Source organism: Antennarius striatus, chromosome 3, assembly GCF_040054535.1.
Source record: "Antennarius striatus isolate MH-2024 chromosome 3, ASM4005453v1, whole genome shotgun sequence".
Taxonomy (NCBI): Eukaryota; Metazoa; Chordata; class Actinopteri; order Lophiiformes; family Antennariidae; genus Antennarius; species Antennarius striatus.
The window spans coordinates 18,399,431-18,421,095 of NC_090778.1; the positions used below are offsets into that span (position 1 = coordinate 18,399,431).

The following is a 21,665-nucleotide window of genomic DNA, read 5'->3' on the forward strand; positions in this document are numbered from 1 at the left end:
TGTTTTCAAATTAAATTGTTTTCATTTTCTTAAAATAAAAAACATTCCATTGCCTGGTATTTCGTTCTTTCACTAGACTCCGGGTGCTTTTTGCAAAGCCAGTCGTCATTTAACGCGGATTCTGTATGTTTACCGGAATGACACCAGTGTCCGGATTCGTTTCTGATGATTGCCTACATTACCCATAACTCCGTGCGGCGTGAAGGGTTGCGAACATGTGTCGGTACTCCACGTCAAAGGAACATAGTGTGACTGACAACAGAACGAGTAAGTCACGGCAAGACGTCAGAGACTCCGTGTTTGTGTTACTGTCGGGGGGCTCCGTGTGTTCACGTAGGTCCGTCCGAACCGACGATCCGGATCAGCTGTCAGACACGAATACGGTATTTACAGGGTTGCTTTGCTTGTTTTCCCTTAATATACTGTACTGAGAATTATCGTGACTGAAAGAATTTCAACCAATTGAAGTAGTAAATAATAACTTCGAATGATCTCAAATGAAAATGATTCATGCTTGCGGCTGTCTTGTCATGTTTCAACTCGTCAAAGGTTTAATTTAAGATTTTTGGTAATTTCATTCCTGTTTGTCTAGTAACCCCCCCCTCCCCTCTTGTCAACACCTGAACACCTGAACGCACCACGTTCATTGGGTTGTTCATGTTACCTCAAAATATCAACTTATGTTTTGTTTCTTAGTAAGATCAGATGATCAGCCTAATTTTAAGCACCCTATAAGTCTCCAGTGTCCCAAGTGGAGTTTTCAACTTGTCACTAATTTCCCTGCGGTGATCATAATCAGTATATAAAAAAATAAACAATCAATAGTGTCTCCCAGCAGCATTCATAACAGCAGTAATCCCCCTCCTCATGGACTAGTACAACCTGGATATCATCTTTTGTAGTGGTGGCCCACTCTTCAGAGCTGCAAGTGGTGCTGCTGAGTTTATAGTGCTGTCAAACTCACCCAACCAACCAGCCTCACAAGATTTGCATAAATTTTTTTTGCGGTTTCTCATCCCTGCACATTCCACAAGATCACTTTTAGCCTTTTCCCTCCAGGGCAACAGTGATGTCTTGCTAAATATGCAATGCTTACGTAGATGCATTGCATGTAGATGGTGGATATTTATCTTCTCGGCTTCCTGCCTGACGAACAATTAAACTCCAAGGTGTTGATGGAATCCAGTTCATGTTGTATGAAACAATACATACTAACAGATATCTATAACTTTTAAATTATTGATGAGTTTTTGTAGGGGTATGTTAGTTTAACATGCAAATGATTTTATGAATTATTAAGATAATGACAAGCATTTCTCAATCACTGTGTTTTGGACTGTGTTTTATCAGCATTACATTTACAGTGAATTTGACATGATATTCTGGCACTTACATAAAAGTCATATCTCTAGACATGAATATAAATTATTAAAAAGAATGATAACATCTTCAGATACGGAAAAATTACTTTAAAATAACATGCAGTTGAATGAGAATGTGTGAAGACTGGTTCAAAAATAGGTCTATAATGGGCAAGGATGGCCTTGACTGCTTGGGTCAAGGCAGATGGCCGCCCAAAAGAGTCTGGGTCCTGCCCGGTGTTTCTTCCTCAATGATAGAGTTTTTCCCTGTCACTGTCACTTATGCTTGCTCTGGAGGGTTCAATTGGATTTTTCTGTCTGTTAAAGTGCTTTGAAATTTCTGTTGCCATGATTAAGCACTATATAAATAAAAATTTGATTGATTGACACGCACAGCATGAAGGGAAATGTTCTATCAGAGAGTCTATTCATGCTGCATGTGGGTGCTGGTACTAATGTGTAGAGTCTATAGGAACCAGGTTAGAACCTGCCTTACCAGCAGAATGTATGTTCTATTTTCCCAGGGCCTTTCATACACATGCCTTTAGATGTATAAACACTTTCAAAACAGAGATGAGATTTTCTTGAACCTCCCGAAGTGTGGCATGTGCCTTCTTAAAATCCATGGATTGTATTTATTTCTCTTACCTCCTCCAGCACATCAAGTCCATCATCATGACCTCCAGTCGTCTGTCTGTTCATTAATCATTATGAGTGGTGCTGCGCTGGCTGCTGTGGTTGTGGTTGTTTTCTTCTTGGCCTTCTACCTGTTGTGGTGCTATGGAGATTTGCACAAGCAGCAGTGGATGGTCCTGTTGGGAACGCTGCTGTCGTGGTACCTATGCTTCCTCATTGTCTTCATCCTGCCACTTGATGTCAGCACGGTATGGGCCTTAAATCAGCTGGAAGGAAATTTGTATCTAAATGTGAATGAACAGCATTCTCCTATGTGTTACTTTTTCCTACAGCAGCTCACATCTGCTTTATGATGTGAAAATGGTTCCCCATGTGTTTTCTTAGAGGTGTCATTCTGATTATGAACTTTTGCTCTTTTTTTTTTTTTAGACTGTCTACAAGCAATGTGTTCATGACAATGCAAACCAACCCACTCCAGTGCCTCAAGCAAGACACAACCAGGCAGATGACACCCATTCTGGTCATTCAGCAATCAGGTCAACAAAACTTTATTTAATTTATTGACACACATACATCTGTTTGTTCATATCGAAGCAATATGGTCCCTTGGATTGTGTTCCAAGGCCACCCACGATGATGCAGAATATACATTCTCATTTAAAGTCTGAAAGAACATTTTACTGTGTCTCAAAACATCAATAAACATGTTGTGGTCACTATGCAGTAGCATCCTGCTGCATGAGTGGATGGCTGGATTGTATTATTATACGTTATTCTTTTAAGGCTTGGTGTTTGTTGAAGAAAAGTGTTTTTATTTAAAGAGGTCCTCTCATTGACATCTGAGACCTGTGTGCTAGAAATAAACACATTTTTACAAACAGTTTAAACATTGACAGACATCCAGATAATATACAGACTTGTGTAAATATTTCATACTTCAAAGAAAACAATAGCAAAAGTATGATGTTTGACATTTTGCAAATGACATAAATAGACCCAACTTCATACTTATTTGAAGGTCATTTATATTCAGTGTAGTGTCCGAACCAACTCCTGCCAAGGTCTGTGTGAACAGGAGTGTTGAACTGTGAGTAGACCTTCATCACGGATGATGATTCTACATTCACCCAAAGACCAAAGGTAGCTTGTATTAGGATCCTATAAACAATTTGCAGTGTTGCCCTCCTCCTGTTTGCCAAAGGAAACTTCCACCTTTTCATGAAGGGTAGATGATGAGTGACTTGTACTGATGCACAATGGAGCGTGATCCACAGTTGAGAGACACAGCAGAGGGATAAGCATGTAGGAATTTAACATAACATATAATAAAGCACTGACAATTTTTTTTATTTTACAGTGAAATTTCAACTAACAGCAGCACTACATAATTCTATTCTGTAGAAAAAGTACCGTTTTTAGCCTCAGCTTGCTACATAGATGTTTTTCTTGGGTCTTAAAGGTAAGTTTTGTATCCAGCCAGATGTCCAAGTCTTTATAATATTCAGTTGTTTTGATTTTATCACTGTGAATGTTTCAGACATGAGTAGTAAGTTTTGCTCCATGAAACAGTCCTTGTGGTATTCTACTATACTATTGTAGTTGTGGTCGAGTCATTTGGAGTAGAGGGTCAGACCATGAAAGTGCTTCTTACATGATAGATGGAACTGGCAGTCTGTCATTTTTACAGCATTTGCTGTCAAAACATTTTGTTTTCAACAACCAGCATAGAATATTAGTTTACATATGATATTACTTTTTCTCACTCTTCTGTCATACACATGCGGATTGTATTCATGTCATATTCCAAGGTTACTTGTGATATTTATGTGATTTCCGGCTTCATCTAAATACTTCATAATATAGCTGTGTAACATTCCTCTCCACTTTTAATTTGCAATTACCACATTGATATTGACTTAACTTTCAAGATATTTAGACTGTTTTCATTTACATGGCTGAAAACCAATGATAGAATTTGAATAATTCTGGCTTTGGAGGCACACAACATGTCCAAAAATATGCAGCACAGTGTTCAGTGTACCTTACGTATGTCTGTTTATTTGTACTGTATGCTCACACTCTGAGTGTATGGGTGTTTTTATAGTATACCAAAGGCTTGCAAGGAACCATGGAGTTATATCCCAGATGGCATTCTACCAGTGTTCTGGAGAGTTGTGTACTGGACTTCTCAGTTTCTTACTTGGTAACACACACACACACACACACATGCACAACACACACAGACACACAGACACACACACACACACACACACACACACACACACACACACACACACACACACACACACACACACACACACACACACACACACACACACACACACACACACACACCAATCCATGCTTGATCACATGCTTTACTACTCCCCAAATGTAACTATTGGATGTCGTTCCTTATGAACACAGTTGTGTATAGTGTTGACTTTCTCTCTTCTGTGTATACAGGCTGCTGTTACCTTTTATGCAGTCTTATGCTCGGTCAGGAGCTTTCTCCAGAGTTGGAAAGATTAAGACAGCTCTCATTGAAAATGCCATTTATTATGGAACCTACCTCCTTGTCTTCATCTCTCTGCTCATCTATGTGATGTCTCACCCACGATGGAAATTCACGTGGTAAGTCAACTCGATTCAGAAAACTGTTGATGACTAAAGAGCCTAAAAAATGCAAAATCAAGTTGAATTTTTTTTGTAATAGTTAGAAGACTTGTTGACTAATAATGCATTTCCAAACTTATACTATGTGTACTAATTTATCCTTCTTTGTGAACTTTATGCAGGACAGAACTACAGACTATTGGAATTACCGCCGCTAACACCTGGGGCCTCTTTCTTCTGGTGCTGTTGCTAGGCTACGGCCTGGTGGAGATCCCACGATTTTACTGGCTCTCATCCTCTCATGATTACCTGCTGGCAAAGAGCTACTTCAAGGTTGCAAAAATGGCTGCTGAGAAGGTGGAAGCTGAGGAGAACCTAGCAAATGTTATGGAGGTGGGATTTATAAACTGTTCTTAATAAATGGAGAACTTTGATTTCTCAACCTCTTCAAGTGTAACTGACTTGAAGTACAAGATAGCACCCCATTTTTTAAAATACTTTATTTGTCAGTCCTCCGCTTATAAATGTTTTTCCTCTATAAGTCATGATCATAAATGTGTAATTCAGTGTAGATGGTATTATTGTGAAGATCCCTGGAGGTCCCAAAGCCAGTGCTGTATAGAACACACAGACTTTGCATTGAAAAAATTTGTTTATGTAAAAATAGAGAAAATTGTCCACTTTTCAGGATGTGCAAAGTGTCCACAGATCTGTCAGACTCAACCACTCTCTCAGGAACTGCATGGACACCATTTTAACAAAGGTGAGAGGAGAATTGGAAGATATTCAAATTTGGGTTAATTCAAATGTTGTATTTTTTATGTGTTCATCAAATTTGAGTGTTTCAGTTACAGTTTTCACAATGAACCACTGTTTTTATTTGAGTGTCATTTCTTTTCAGTGTCCAACTGAATACAGAGAAGAGATAGAAACAAATTTGGAAAGATCTAGTGGTGAAAACAATGTCTTTCCTACAAAAAGCCACCTAGTTAATCTTCACAAAAAAGTAATAATTAATTTTCACATTTCAATAAAATTTCAAATGAAACTTTTCCAAGGTTAATTTGATCTACAAATATGCATGTGTTTTAGGTCATCTGGACAGTTCAGAGACACAGTCAGACCCAGGTTCAGTGGTCTATTTTGGTAGATGAGGCGTTTCATCTAGAAGATGTCGCTAAAAGCCAGAGCAGCTCTGTGTGTCTGGTCATCAACAGCTTCCCCTCAGCAAACCCCCACGGCTGGTTCCGTAGGTTCATCTACACTCCTACTGTTGGTGAGTATACTGAGAACCACAATCTCACATTTCACGATAAGGCAAAAACATATTTACTTACTTGAGTACAATATTAAGGAGCATTTGTTTGGGTATTTCCATTGAGGCTTAAATTATTCCGCTATATTTTAGGCAGAAACTTTTTCCACTTTTCTTGGAATAACTGTCTTTCTTTTTAATTCCAGTCATTTTTACTAGCCAACTTCTAATTAGTGTGAATGTCTATATAATTTGCTATATAAAAGCTATTAACATTTTCCAATAGAAAGGTGAATTCTGTTTTGTTTGTTTTTGATTAAGATAGAAGCAAACATATTTCACATATTTGTGTTTGGTCTAATAGTATGAAAAGGTTATTTTTGTAAATGGGTTGATGTGTCCCAGAATTCACTTGGATTGCTGGGAAACATTGTATAATATTGTTTGAGGTAACCGCTGTATTACGGAAAAACAATGGTGTGTGTTGTTCTCTGTATTTGAATAGAAAAGACAGTCTATACATGTCGTAGAAGTGATGTATTTCATCATGATACTTCCTAATGTAATCTTTAATAAGTTATGAATCAGCAGTATGTTTAATTTAAGGTCCTAGTCTGTGTGTGTTTGTGTGTGTGTGTGTGTTTCTCAGAGTGGTACTGGGAGTGTGTTTTCAGGCAGGTGTTCTACAGGCTGTTGGCGGCTCTCCTGTGTCTCCTCTCAGCAGCCGTAGTCTGGTCCGAGTGTACCTTCTTCAGCACAAAACCCATCCTTTCACTCTTCGCTATATTTGTCGACTTGGCTGAAAAACACCGTAACTACATTTACATTGAGGTACATTTATACATCCGATGAGGCATTTGGAAAGGCCCACCATTGAAGCTTCATGGGCTTCCTCCTCATTCTGCTTTCTCTCCACCAGATGGTGTGCTTCGTCAGTATCCTCTTCCTGTGTGTCTGCATCTACTCCACGGTGTTCAAGATTCGAATTTTCAACTACTATTACCTGGCACCACATCACCAGACTGATGCTTACAGCCTGCTTTTTAGTGGAACGTATGTTCTTAATAAAAGAGACTAAATTTCTCTTTACATGAATGGAAAGTTTGCAGCTACGCTACAGGACTGGAAATATTTTGAACCAGTTCAGTCTGGTTTTTTTTTTCTTCCGCATTTCTCAAGTATTAGGATATCATGTTCCATCTCTTTGTATTTTCTTCTCAGGTTGTTTTGTCGTCTCACCCCTCCTCTGTGCCTCAACTTTCTGGGCCTAATTCACTTGGACTCCGCCATCTCACACCAGGACAGAATACAGACGTCCTACACCTCTGTGGGTCACATTTAAATATACACGTGATAACATATAATGCACAGTGGACTGAGCTACTGCCACCCCCACTTTTTTAATAGGAATAAATTGAGAACCTGTATGCTGTATGTTGAACTGTTGTACATATATAGACTACACTCACTGTCTCTTTTTCCATCTCTCTGTCAGATCATGGGTTCTATGAGTGTCCTATCTTTTATATCTGATGGCTTCTATATCTATTATCCCATGCTAGTGTTGTTGCTTTGCTTCTCTACATTTTTCAGGTAAGATAAAAGCTCAAAGAACTGTCTTATTAATTCATTAATTTTCGCAGTGTAAATTGCGTGTAAATAAATTGCACTTAAGCAGTTTGAAATGGTTTTGTACTGTATGTGCCAAAGATGGAAACCGTAACGGTAGAGGCAACAATGGATGGTGCATATTTTTGAAAAATTGTTTTACCTAATTACTTGGGACTGTCAGCCCTTTAAGAAAGTACAGTATGTGTTATATTCTGTATTTTAGAATTTCCTAATTTTATCAATCTGGTTTTGTGACCTGTTTTATTTGTGTGTGTGTGTGTGTGTGTGTGTGTGTGTGTGTGTGTGTGTGTGTGTGTGTGTGTGTGTGTGTGTGTGTGTGTGTGTGTGTGTGTGTGTGTGTGTGTGTCTGTGTGTGTGTGTGTGTGTTTCTGTCTGTCTTGGTTGAAGCCTGGGCTCTCGCTGTTTGAACCTCCTTGGGTTCCATCAGTTCACCAATAACAATAACCTGACTGCTGACCTTGTGGATGAAGGCAGGGAACTCATCAGAAGAGGTAGTTTCAACACCTTTTCAGTTGCTCAACTTTTCTAACATATCTATTCAGTCATTTCACTTCCAGTTCTTTCAGTAACTTCTGTATGAAAATAATTCAGTTTATTCCTCTTTTACTTCAATAAACTTTATTGATACAGGTATACCACAACCTACGTTAATAGTTTCCAGGAGACATAACATAAGTCGAAAAATGACGTATATTGAATTAATTTGTCTCCAGGATAAACCAAAAATAAGCATTTCCAGTTTTGTACCGTACTTTATTAATGAATGCATTTTTCAATAATATGTGGTTAGTATGAATCCATTTTAAGCTTACAAACAAATAAAATTTATACTTTAATATAATACAGGAAAATATTTAAATTTACAAATACAATTTGGCAATGTTTACCATACCTCGCAGACACTTCTACTCAAATCCCTGGAATACAGGAATTCTTATTTGTAAGTGAAGTAAAATTGATTATTTTGCCGTGTACTTGTTTGAAAACCAGCAAATGATAAAGAACAATGTAACTCCAAACAACACAAGCTAAGGAATACCTGTATTTGTAATATAAGTTAGGTTTCATCACTGACTCATTATTCAGTCTTACACCACAATACAAATTATTTGCTTTATATATGAAAGTAAAAAGTATATTTCTTTTTTTTTTTGCAGAAAGAAGAAACAGGCTGAAAGCTGAGAATGAAGAAAATCGAAAATGGGTTAGAGTGCTGAATTAAGACATCCAATAATCTCTTCTCTCTATCTAAGAAGACACAAAAATCTGAACTTCACTAGTTTGTGTCAAATGCGTTGAGGTACTTGTATGCATTTTTTTGCTTTCCATTTCAGTTATTTTTGGAGAAATATGGAGTCCAAGGTGCTAATCGGCGGCCCAGATCTGGCTACACTGAGTCAAAGGACGACCTGAGCAGCCAAACTGAGGAGACAAAGAGGAGTGGTAAAGAAAAATCTTCAAACTTCTTTTTTTTTCTGAAGCTGATAAGAATACACTGCAATCAGGGTACATTTACCTCATTTTATGAGCATTTGTATAAGCTGTAAGAAGTTGCTCATAGCTTTCTAAGTAAACTACACATCTACAACCCATGCAAGGCAGATGTGTTGATGCAAGACAGATGCTATGACTGAGGATAATCTCCCACGATACATTTCGAGACACCGTATTGGCTGTCAACTGATTATGAAAAACAATTCTTTGCTTCAGTGTAAGGTATTGATGTTATCGTGAAGAGTTGCCTGATTCTGCAGTTTACGTAATGTGTAATTTTTCTCTGTCTTTTTCAGCTTTCACATTCCTTAGACGAGATGGGGAGTTGGAGAACAGTAACTTGCTCCAGGACAATCCAGCTAATGGAAGGTAATTTTTTTGTAAAATGATTTATACTTAATTTAATTTGGAACTTCATCGAATTTCAAACATGTTTCCTTCATAATACCTCTCTTTCTCTCTCTCTCTTTCATGTTCTGTAGATCTAATGGAGGATACCAGTCTCTGTCCAGCATTTTTCATGACGTTTAGCGAAGGGAAGAAGCAAGCTGCCTCCTCTAAAGGACTAAAAAGCATATCTTCTTGAGGGAAGGTTTAATGCAAAGGGTATCTCGGAAATTCAAAAGGAGAACTGAGAAGGAGACATAATTTAAGGGATAAAAAGGATTTAAAAACTCTCAGGGTAAAGTTTGCTGTATCAATTATTGTTGTCCTTAGCAAGAACCTGAATGTGAAGGGATATGTTTTTTATTCAAGACTTTAAACTTTGCACTGCCAAAGTCTATCCATTGAGAATGTATTTTTGATGTTATTGTGTACAACCATCATGTGTTGCAGATCAGGTAAATAGATGAAACACAATGCACCTGCTGTGACTGAGGATAATCTCTCACAATACATTTCTTATTGTCTGGACATTTTGCAATTGTAGTTGATGTGTTTTAACTTATTAATAACTTCATAAACAGATCACGTTTTCTAGAAAAATGATTAATGTCTTAAAGGGGAAGATAAAGACAGACTAACTTATTTTACTGTTGTCATTTACATCATTTGTGCAATCTTTACTTGATTAGGAATTAGGCTCCAAGGGTTTAAAAATGAAAATAATTTATATATTATAATATATTTCTTTATGTTTATTTAACAATTATCTTTATTACTATTTTTTGGGTGCCAGTGGTCATGTATTGTCTTGAGACTGCTGCGATTCCCGTGTGGAAACTTTTTCTGGGATTGCAGCAGGTAATTCCAAATCTAGGTTTTTACTTGTGATAGACAAGGAAATGGGCATTCTCATCTTCTGGATGCATTACGCTGAGAGAAACACAAGCCGTCACCATCCTGGAATGCTGACTGGTGGATTGGCGTACCTCCAGCACGCCAATGATAAGATCTTGGTTATGTTGCCCCAGATGTGGTATTTCTACAGATATAATTTGCTCCCTAGTCTTTCTATGCATATGGGTTGGTTTAAAGATCATTTTGTATTACTACTTTCTCTAAAAATTATGTTTTCAGTCTCAGGCCTATTTACATTAATGACTATGCTCTTGCATTGAGTATGATCACAGAGTCTTGGAAGTTTCTTGAATTGACCCAAAAATTAGTGTTGTGTTGTTACATCCCAAATGTGAAACCTTGAAGTTATGAAACACACAACTTTTCTCTGGATTCAAATGACATAATAAATATTTTTTTTTTAAAAAGTGCCTCATTGTTCTTTTTTTCGGCTTCCTCCATGGTGTGCTCTGACTTTTACATATTGTAGACTTCTCAAAAGAAATGTAGGCATGGGCTAGTGATTTTTCAGTGTTAAACTGACATCCTAGGGTTCTTTTTATCTCACAGAACTTTCTGCACTGTGCTCTTGCAGTCATCTTTACAGGATGAAAACTCCTTGGAAGAGAAGCAAAAGTACTGAACTTTCCATTTACAGACAATTTGTACATGGACTGATGAACATCAAGACTTTTAGAGATACTTTTGCCACTTTTTCAAGCTTCATACAAGTCAGCAATTGTAAAGTGTGGGTCTACTGAGAGCTCTTTTATGCGAGGCATGAGACACATCAAAAAAATGATTCCTGAAAAGAGACTATTTTAAACTGGTGTGTGTTCTCGAGTGGCCATGAAAGTGAAAATATTAGTCTTATGGCGACTCTACAGGTTCCTTGTATCCAGCCGTATAATACTAATATTAAATATCGTAAACAACTTCAAGTTAAAATTATACTAAAAGTGGAATGCTATGTCCTTCCTAAGTTTATTGCTTATTACTACAACAAACACCTTAATTTGATTTTACCAAGCTCAGAAACCGAACACGTGTATCCTACGTTACCCGTGATGCGTTTAGGAATGTACGAAAACGAAAATTCCGCACTCATGTGTGACCATTTAAACTATCAAGTATGGTATATCGTACATATCAATTTATCGATAGTGACTGAAATAAAATGCCACAGCACTAGTTTATTTGAAGAGGAAATCACACATGTCCTTTTTGCAACAGATGTATGACATAGAATATGTGTGTGACTTATCATACAAGAGGAAATTGTGAAAGCTTTATATACTTCCTGCAGCAATTAGAGGCAGCACCGATTGTCCGAGGGACAATGCACGCCTCTCTTCCCGTACAGCAGTCATTTCAGCAGGCGGTAGAGGTGATGGGTTATTAGTTACCGAAGAAACACGATACCAAATCACCAAGTCCCATTCTGTTTCGTGGGCCCAACCTTTATTCCCTGCCTTGTGGCTATTGGGTTTGTCGGGTAAGTTTGCTCGCTAGTATCGTTAGCTGACTGCAGTAGTCCAAAAACTCAAGGCGCCACAGTTAGCTTGTGTCGTGGAGTGACTGGTAGGTGTTCGTGTTCCCTCGACAAAAGGTATTTAGTTCATTGCAGTTCATTCGGATGTCAAATATTCGAATGAGTTATATGTTTATAGACACGCATAACATCAGGTACGACGTTACGAACGAGGGAGTCTGGCGGAATACGACCAGCTAATAGCGGTGCAAATGCCAAGCTCAATCCTGACCTGCATTCAGCTGACCGATGACATGATTAGCATTTTCGGCTATCTGTGTGATTTTTTAAATCGTGTCCTTTCGGTTCTGGGGATAACCTGCCGCTGTTACAGGTGGGCTGTGTTTTGGTCGCAGACCTCTACATGGTGTGATTTTAGCACTCTGTTGTGACATTTACAGATGAGGGCGACTCCCTGTTGGCTGGAGTGTCACTGCTGTTACCAGAGCTGTCCAGATCGAACACGGAACAATTAGTGTAGTTGACTAGATTGTTTGCTCCGACGCGCGTCTCTCTCTCTTTACGTAGAATCACAGCTTGTAGTTAATGGTTCGAGTCTACCTTATCTCTCTATGGTTCATTTATGACCATGGCTATGGTTCTATGACAAATTATCGAATGAGTTTGTAGTTATTTACCCTTACTTTTTTTGTACAGCTGTTTTCACATGATTCGTGTTTGGACTTTTGCTCTTGGAGGAATCTGAACATGGGGATGTTTGGTTGGGCATGTTAATGATGGGCTGCCCTGTGCTACCGCCACCACACAAAATGCTCCTTTGAATGACTTCAAACTTGTTGATCCCGGGGAATGTGTCCTTTTCTCGGTTAACGTTTTTTTTTTTGAACAACCAACTTTATTCTGTTGTGTGCAAATATTTGTGTGCGTAAACAGTTTGCAACACTTTTCATGAATTTGCCCCACAAACATTTTCAGTTCTATATTTGACCTGAGATTGGTGTGATTTTTCCATTGGTGTAAACAGAAGTAGGTGCCCTCCTTACACAAGCTTTAGGGTAAGCTTTTTACTCGTCAATGATAAACCTGCAAAACCTAGAGGTCATTAACAATATGTGCTTTGTGTTTGGTGATCAGATTTAAGCAGAAAATGTAAATCAGGGCTCAGAGATGGAATAAAATAGAATTGTAGCATGAACTGAAAGTTTGCTGACCCAGGTTGTGTGTTTACCTTGTAGACAGCAATGGGTGGACTGGGAAATGGGCGACGTGGAGGTAGGTCACCCCCTCTGATGATAGGAGCTCTGATCGCCTGTATCCTGCTTCTGGGCTTCAACTATTGGGTATCCAGTTCCCGCAACTTGGAGCTGCAGGTCGGTGTACAATAAGTGTGTGTATCTGTGTGTGCCTGAGGTACTCTTACTATAGTGGCTGTGTCACTGTTCCCAAAGAACAGTTGCTTTATATTCTGTAAAGAACACTACTGGTGTGTGTGTGTGTGTGTGTGTGTGTGTGTGTGTGTGTGTGTGTGTGTGTGTGTGTGTGTGTGTGTGTGTTACCAAGTAAGAAACTGAGATGCCACATTAGCTTTTCTCTCCCAGCATTTTCTTACATGAAACTGTTAATGCAGCAGACCTGCAGCACAAGTTCTTATTTCATTTTTCTGGGCTTCGGGTAGACCTCATTCTTTTTACTCAACACCTCGATGGGTTTTGCTTGTGGATGGTTTCATGAATGTTTTCTAGTTTACATCTAGGACCTTGCTTTTTTTGTACTGCAGTACAGAAGTGCATCATCCTCGTTATAAATGTGGACATACAATATGTCATTGACATAAAATAAAATCACCTGAATTAATTTTCACCCTCTTTGTGGTTTAGACTAAGCTCTACGAGTTGGAAGGCCAGGTGCGACGTGGGGCAGCAGAGAGAGGCGTAGCAGAGATGAAGAAGAATGAGTTCCAGGAGGAAATTCAAAGACAGAAAGAGCAGATGAGCCATATGGAAACTTTATACAAGACACAGTTGGATGGAGCCCAGAACATCTGCAGCCAGGAGAAGGTGAACACCAACATATAATGCTAAATATGCTTTGGGGGGAAAAAACTGTATTGACGTCCTTTAATCAAACTATAGCCAATGAGTCTTTTGGGGGCAGAGAAAACATTTTTTGACGTCCTCACTGGTTTATATTTCACTGATATGAAAAGCTTTTTGTGCTTCCAGGAAACATTGCAGAAGAACATTTCGTCCAGTACCAAAACCATACAGGAACTCAAAGGTGACTAACCACAATATTTTGGCATTTTTTTAAGTGCACTTTTGTCACATCCAAACAAATTTGTACAGAAAAATATTCCAATGTTGCTTTTCGTGTTTTGTCTGTGATTGCACTGTAGGTCAGCTAAATCAGTTAAACGATGATGTGGGGAAGCTTCAGAAGAAGCTGCAAGGTTGCCAAGGCAACATCAAAACCCTTAATGACAAACTCACTTTTGACATGTAAGTAAAAGAGGAGTAACCTGCAAATGTATCAAGTAGGCATGTGCTGCCAATTGCCCAACTCTTGTAAACACATTTTGGTCATCTATGATCAATATGTGTGAGGTTTTTGGTTTGTCCATGTGTAGGACCCATTGTAACTCCCAGGTACTGGCCCAGAAGGAATTGTGTGATGAGAGAGTTGCTGCTGCTAGACTGGAAGTTAAGGAGAAAATGGAGAAGCTGGAGACTTCCTCACATGTAAGAACTTTTCCCTGTATCACAATAATCCATTTGAAAAGATTTAAACCTACTTGAGTCTTTCCACAGCATCAGGTTGAGAGCAGAGGACCAGGGTGAATGCTTGTCTTTTTTTTTTTTTTTTAAATCTTTTGTGCATACCTTTATATTTTTTTGGAGTACAGTGGAACTCTTGGGGATTGGTGGTGTTTCAATGGTTCTTCCTGACAAACCACAATTTTATTTCCTTTTTTTGCAGTCTGTCTCTGCATGCAAGTGGAGAAATGGAAATGATGTTGCAAATGTAGAAAAAAAAAATTAAGACACCTGTATTTATTACTCACTAAGTTTCTGAGATGACATAAAGTAATGTTGATTTTTTCCTCTTTAGGAAAAAACAGTGGATGTACCATTAAAAGAGGCTGAGAATGCTGTGACTGTAACTACTATTGTAAAGACATCAACTGATGTTGTTCCCGCACAAAGCCTCTCTCAGCCCAAAAAGAAGGAACAACCTGAACTACTGACCAACGAAATTGCTGTGAAAAAAGGTGGATTGTGGAACTAATTAATATGCGTTTTTGAATTTTAATAACAAAAAATCCAATGCCACTCAATATTTATGAATATACTTGTGTATTCATATATGTACGTATTATTATATGCAAAAACATTGATATTTTTTACTTCGTCCCATTGTGGGTTTTTCCTCATATCTCAGGTCTCAGTGCCCCCGTGGACCTGCTTCCAGGGAAGAAACCTTCTGATAAAGAGCTCCCTTCTGTTCCCTCTGCTGTTGCTCTCAAGCAGGATATTTTGAAACCACCAGAGGACGCTGTTGCAACAAAAAAGGGTGAGGCAGATGCCAGCAAACCCTTGGACAATAATTTGACCGAGTATAAAGGGATTGAATTGATGGATACTCATGAAGACGGTGTCCGGATGGAAGGTAAACAATTCACATTTTTTTTACTGGATTTATAATAATCAAGACACAAGTTCTTATTGTGTCAAATCTGCTTTTTCTACCTTGCCGTCCTGTGCATCAAAGAAACAAAAAATGTGAAGGAACAATTAATATGACCTGGTGCAACAAGTATAGGTTAATAGAATGACATATGAGCACAAAATAGCTCTAGAACTATTTCATCCTCACTGTTTTATAGCTGTTAAACATAGCGAGGCATGCAAAGCTCAAACATATACTACCACGGCATCTCCCTGACCTCCAAAAAACATTGACTGACACTGCGTTTAGTGCTAATAGAGGTTGTCCTTATCTCTCAACTCTATTGAACACCATTTAAGTATTTATATTCTTACTTTTTTCCAACTACTCTTGATCAGCATGTAAAATACTCACCTGCAAAGGAAATAAGTCAGCATGTAGTTATGTAGCACAATAGTTCTCTGCATTGATGGTCCAAAAAAGGATTGAGACAACAAGAGGATTTGCTATTCTCTCAGCTTATGATTATCTTTTGTATAAAACAATAATTTCCCCCATGTCCTCAGAATTAGACCATGCACTTGATGGCATACTGGATGGGAAGGCGAAGGTCAATGAGAATCAGAAACCTGAGGAGCCAGATGAATATGACGCAGATGTGCAAGTAGCAGGAGTAGAAGATCTGGAGAAACAAGAGCAGCAAAAACGGCCTGAAAATATAGGTATGTGTCTGAGAAGTTTAAAACTGGAAAAGTGTGTGTATAAGGGGAAAACTTGGGTCATGGAGTAAAGGTAGTCCTCAACCTACAAACTCAATTGGTTCCAAGATGTTGTTTGTAAGTTAAATTGTTCGTAAGTCCGTATTTATTAAATTTCAATCTATAATTGCCACTACCGCTGTCATCATTTTGCTCTGTGCCTTTAGCCAACACCACTAGCGCTAGCTTTTGATTTATCAGCCATGATAGACGGTAAAGTAAGCAAGGCACAAAGCCTGACTTGCTGAGATGCTCCCAGAGATTGATACAGGAAAAAAATTGGGGAGATGAGGGTTGGAGATGTGTGAACACAGCATTCCTGCTCAGCGAGGGTTGCGGCAGCAAGCGGAACAACAGTAGTCAAGTATGGCGGCGGGAATGTTTTTAAGTTGGTTGTTCGTATCTTGACGACTACCTGTATATTTTTAATCTCCAATTTTGGCTTCATTAAAATACTGTTGACCATTTGATGGCCAGAGATCAGATTTGAATGAGGGACAGTTTTTTTTTTAGTTTTTATTTTATCATAGCACTGTGCTGAAATGTGATTTGTGTTTATTTTGTGTCAACAACCACGTTATGTTTTCTGATAGAATTGGCACAAGAGTTGGCCGACTATAACGGGGATGATGAGAATGAAGGCGAGTTTGAAGCTGACAAGCAAGCTGAACTTGCTGAAATCTAAGGTACACACTATGCTCCTTACTTCCATTTATTTGCTTTTTTTTCGAGGCCTCAGTGACAGAAATGTCTTCACATATATACATGTCTATGGATGGAGTGGTACAACACGGGAATTCCTTAAGGGCATTTTTTAAAAACTTGTCAAAAATGTCTGTTTGGACTAAATTAATTGATAAAACTGATAAAGGTTTTTAATCTCACTTGTTTTCACCATAATTAAGATTTGAGCAGATACTGGTTTCACAGTATATGGTACAAAATGGTATGGCTATATCTTGTCATTAACATTTGCTAATGACCAGTGTCATTTGAAAAAGACTAAGGGATCATATCACGCTACAACTGCCTGTCAGACAGTGTATTGGGATTCTAACACATGCAGTTGAAGAAATGACAGGGAAAAGCTGAGTCAGACACTGTCTGACATTTGTATGTAGCTTTTAGCACTTCTATTCGCTGTAATATAGGTCAGCAATGTACACATAATGTGAAAGAAAATATAAACAGAAAGTTGCCATGGTTAACAGATTGCTGAATTTTTATTGCAGGACTGGAGTTGGAGGACAATCCTTGCACTGTCTCCTCAGACACAGGACCTGTTATACGCATCTGCACATCAGGCCAATGCAATCCACATCATATTGTAAATGCAAAACAACAAAGTCACATTAGGTTGAAGGGTTAATTCATTAATGTTTTTCTGAATCCAAACTATTAAAAAGTGCTTATCCAGTGCACAATATTCTGGAAAAGAAATGAAAAAATATTGATAATTGCAATTGTCTGGGAAGTGTCTGCTCTAATGTAATTCACTTTGTAGCCCTGAGGTGCTCTCGGGATCATACCTGCACTCACATTCATTATGGGTATTTGATTAATTACTTTCAAATCAAACCCCCTCTGCATTGCAGTGTACCATGAAATCAGTTTTTATGATGTAATAATTAGATGTGTCCTTGATGTTCTCTGTGTAATGACTTTAATTTGAAGACAGTGTAAATGGTGATAATGACCAGGGCCCCTATACAGTCAGGAGCTGTGAAATATAATCCAAGTGATCCCTCTGGCAAAAGTCATTTGTCATCGGACTCTGCAGCTCAGTACATTAAGCTGCTGCTGAAGAGTCTCTCACAGAAAGGATCCTACTGAAGGGTCTTTTCTTCAAGACATTTTGTTCTACAAAGTGTTTGTCATGGAATGTTTACAAGGCTTTCAACAAAGTAAATGCAGTAAATGTGAAGAAATTAATATTAAGTCCAGATTAATGTTTTGACCTATGTCATTTTGATGTGAAACCTATTCAACTGAAATGAAAGAAAATGGAAAAAAAAGGAGCTTATTTTGAGTTTAGCAAAAAATGGCTTAAAAATTAAAGTTGGCTTAATGTGCAGGCAGTCAAATTTATCTTTTGGATTGTATACTGATTAAGCTTTTTAATTTTTACACATAAAATGATGCAACAACACATTATTGATGTGAGATTAGTAAAACAAAAAAACCCATTACCTATAAGGAATGGGATATTTGCAGATCAACCATCTTTTTTTTGTAAGCATGTCTTAGCGATTTTGTGAGTCCTAGATTTTCCATGAGGTCAGGTGCTTTTGAGTCCAGGGTAGCTGCAAGAACATGAAAAATATTTTTTTGATGAAGGAACAGTATGTTTGACTTAAGAACCTCTCAAATCCAGTAGATGTGAACTATTCAGTAGCTGTGATTAAAAATTGTCTGTCAGGTGACTGACAGGGTCCTATTATGAAAATCTCATTTTTTCAGGTCTCTACATATACATAGTGGTCCTCCCTAACCCGACCAACTCCTAGAGTCTGGTAAACAAACGCTTCCTGCATCAATGAATATTTGCAATTTTAGGAAATCATGGCCTGGATCGAGTCAAAACGATCGGATTTTGCTAGAGTTGCCCTTTGTGACGTCACAAGCTGCGCTCTGTGATTGGACAGTGATTGACGATATTGATTGGTTGACATGCCCAAGGGCTTGGCCATCCCCGAGGGAGAGTTCGTTCAGACTACGGTAGCGGTGTGTGGTAATGACATGGCTCAGAGCTACACACTGAAAGTTCCTCACAAACTATTGAAGTCAGCTAGCATTTGGCTAAATAGTTAGGTCTGCTTCAGTTGTGTGTGTGTGTGTGTGTGTGTCCGCTAAAGGCGCATCCTCGTCGTCATAGCGAACACAGCTGCCTGTGTCCACACTGCTCATAAACAAACAGCCTTAGCCTTTATTTACAGCCTAACAGATATTCACTGTCACCAGTCAACATAAACCCTGCATGTGAAATAATCCAGGCAGAATTTGAGTTGAAATTATCACTCATTCCCAGCCTTATGAGAGACAAAGGCTGGATACGTTCACACATGCACGCACACGCACACACACACACACACACACACACACAAAACATCCCCTGCACCCTGTGTCATAAGAAGTCGGTAATCTGACTGAAATAGAAGTGTCTGTATCCATTACAGAGTGGAAAACCCCTGCATTTTCCTCACTATAGATAAATGGGGACGGCGCTAACAGTCATTCAATATACAGTACTTGCTTTGGCTTACTTTATCCATGTTTCATTTAGACTGCAATAGTTTTTCTCCCTGCAATCTCTCATTGTCCGTGATGATGGTCGAGAAACGGCATACGTCCTGTCCGTAAACATCTGTTGTCGTCGCCACTGATTTTTGTCCCATTTGTAAACACTGTGTTTTAAATTCTTCGCGATGTTTACATAGGCTGATCCTATGTAGACACTTAGGATCAGCCTATGTGTTTACACTACATAGGCTGATCCTATGTAAACACTACGTAGGATCAGCCCATGCAGTGTTTACATAATGAACAACGGAATCACGTTTGACTTAGAAAGCGGCTCTACGCTCAGTGCAGAGAAATCGACAGTTGTTCGCAAGAGAGACAAACACGAGAAAATTAAGAGCGAAATACATGGTAATAAAGTTACTGAAAGTTTAAAAAGTTCCAGATGGAATGCTAGTGTGTGCGCGTTCAAGTGGCTCGTGCAAACAAAATGCACGTGAACACGAGGGGGAGGGAAGTGTTGATAGAGGCAGCTCAGAGGAGGGAGGGGGGGTGAACATAGGGAGCTGAGAGCTATGCCCCATTAAAACAGAGCATTTGGGGGCAGAAGTGATTTTGTCAATATTTAATCAAAGATATTGAGAACCACGGATCACTTTAGTGCAAGATATTTTAAATACAGTGTAGTTGGACATCTGGCAGCTGAATGACATGAATTAAAAAAAGCATAATAGGGGACCTTTAAACTGAACATAACTGGAAATGATGTGGATTATCACAAACAAAAAAGTTGTGTTTATTCGTATGTCAATACCAACTGTAACTCTGTATTTAGTGGCTACATTTGTTTAAACATTTGATCATCGAAGGATCATCTATTTTATCTTAAATTTCTTCAGCACTTTTGTCTTAAAATGAGGCTGAAGACATAATTTGCTGCTCTTGCTCTTGAATTTTCCAAACAAATGCTGAATTTGACTGATATGTGCCTCCATTAAAGAACACACAAGTTTGTGTGTAGTAGTTTGTGTTTTTAATAGAAGGCTCAGCAATATACATTACCTTCAAAGAAGATGCATTTAAAGAACATACCATATAGTAGACATTGTCACATTCTATGGACTCTTAAAGTTAATTGACGTAATTATATATATATATATATATATATATATATATATATATATATATATATATAAATGCAAAAAAGTAATGCTGTGGAGTGAACAGTCCTGATCAAGATCCTTCGAATCATTTTTTTCCAGTGACATTTTAAAAGTTAATGTATTTTTAACAAGGAACAATTTTGCCATTTTTATTACATGTATGTGATTTCTATGTTTTTCATAGATTTGGAATGCTGATTTCAGATTTTTTATCTGGCAGGGAAAATATTGTTGTTGATATTCTAATAATTGTATTTTATAATTTAACTGTCAAGGTTGCTGTAATTTGTTGTTAACTTTGACACCACAAAGCTTGGTCAGCCTATTGTTGTAGTCACCTTTTTTTGTGGTTGGAAGAAATGTAAATGAACCATTATTTTCTCTGATTTCATGTGTTTGTATTTTATTCTGAACTGCTGAACAAATGTAAGAGTTAAACCTTTGGTTTTATTGATCATAGAGAATAAAATTGTTTTTACTATCACTAATATAATGTCATGCTTTCATCTTGAATTCAGTGTTCAAACCAGTAATGCTTAATTTCATTTATTACATGCATGGTTGCACCAGTTGTATATCCCCCCAAATAAATATAAACTCAATAAATAGGGACATGAAATTTAATGGTGACATGAAACGACCAAACATTTTCATTTACATTTCAACATATGGGCAAATCTGAAGCAAACGTTACTAATGAAATATATGGGCATAATTGGTTGTCTTTAGTCGCAAACTATATGTATAGACGATAAGATCATGTCTAATGTTCCTACCAGACTCCTGGGAATTTTGGGTTTCAGTTTCCAATGACTAGTCTCTTCTGGATGGAGGCTTCAGATGTTATAGAATTTGCTAGAGCCGTACCAGTTTGGATTTCCTTCCTGTTATCCCATCACCACTGGGACCACTTGAACATGAATTTTATTGGTCAGCAGGTGCTGAAATTTGTCTTGTGACCCAGTAGCCATTTTATGGAACAGAAGAAAAACATATATCACACACATTGACATGACACATATTTACAACATGGAAACATAATAGTCGAGAGGGCTTATCACCCACTCAGCC

General features: G+C 38.2%; 2 protein-coding genes across 7 annotated transcripts; both read left to right on the plus strand.

Annotated features, from left to right (window-relative positions):
* Nucleotides 1-246: 246 nt before the first annotated feature.
* On the plus strand, nt 247-10,680 carry LOC137593110 (G-protein coupled receptor-associated protein LMBRD2B-like). 3 transcript variants are annotated; one of them, XM_068311729.1, is made up of 18 exons: nt 247-383; nt 2,019-2,245; nt 2,427-2,533; nt 4,102-4,200; nt 4,464-4,631; nt 4,796-5,006; nt 5,302-5,376; nt 5,515-5,619; nt 5,706-5,889; nt 6,518-6,699; nt 6,788-6,921; nt 7,090-7,195; nt 7,364-7,461; nt 7,888-7,991; nt 8,658-8,704; nt 8,835-8,943; nt 9,291-9,363; nt 9,477-10,680. In XM_068311729.1, exons 2-18 carry the CDS (start codon nt 2,072-2,074, stop codon nt 9,523-9,525), a joined length of 2,025 nt encoding a protein of 674 aa, XP_068167830.1. In that variant the 5' UTR covers nt 247-383; nt 2,019-2,071; the 3' UTR covers nt 9,526-10,680. The 3 variants fall into 3 exon arrangements, with proteins under 3 accessions (XP_068167830.1, XP_068167831.1, XP_068167832.1); XM_068311730.1 differs by lacking the exon at nt 4,102-4,200; XM_068311731.1 differs by lacking the exons at nt 8,658-8,704; nt 8,835-8,943; nt 9,291-9,363; nt 9,477-10,680 and having other exon boundaries at nt 7,928-7,991.
* Nucleotides 10,681-11,610: 930 nt separating this feature from the next.
* On the plus strand, nt 11,611-21,027 carry golm1 (golgi membrane protein 1). Of its 4 annotated transcripts, XM_068310378.1 has the most exons (12): nt 11,611-11,770; nt 12,464-12,632; nt 13,003-13,137; nt 13,645-13,824; nt 13,990-14,044; nt 14,163-14,265; nt 14,394-14,505; nt 14,876-15,035; nt 15,206-15,433; nt 16,000-16,155; nt 16,785-16,877; nt 17,424-21,027. In XM_068310378.1, the coding sequence occupies exons 3-11, from the start codon at nt 13,009-13,011 to the stop codon at nt 16,874-16,876; spliced, it is 1,215 nt and encodes a 404-aa protein (XP_068166479.1). In that variant the 5' UTR covers nt 11,611-11,770; nt 12,464-12,632; nt 13,003-13,008; the 3' UTR covers nt 16,877; nt 17,424-21,027. The 4 variants fall into 4 exon arrangements, with proteins under 4 accessions (XP_068166479.1, XP_068166477.1, XP_068166480.1 ...); XM_068310376.1 differs by lacking the exon at nt 12,464-12,632; XM_068310379.1 differs by lacking the exon at nt 12,464-12,632 and having other exon boundaries at nt 11,769-11,856.
* Nucleotides 21,028-21,665: the final 638 nt, after the last annotated feature.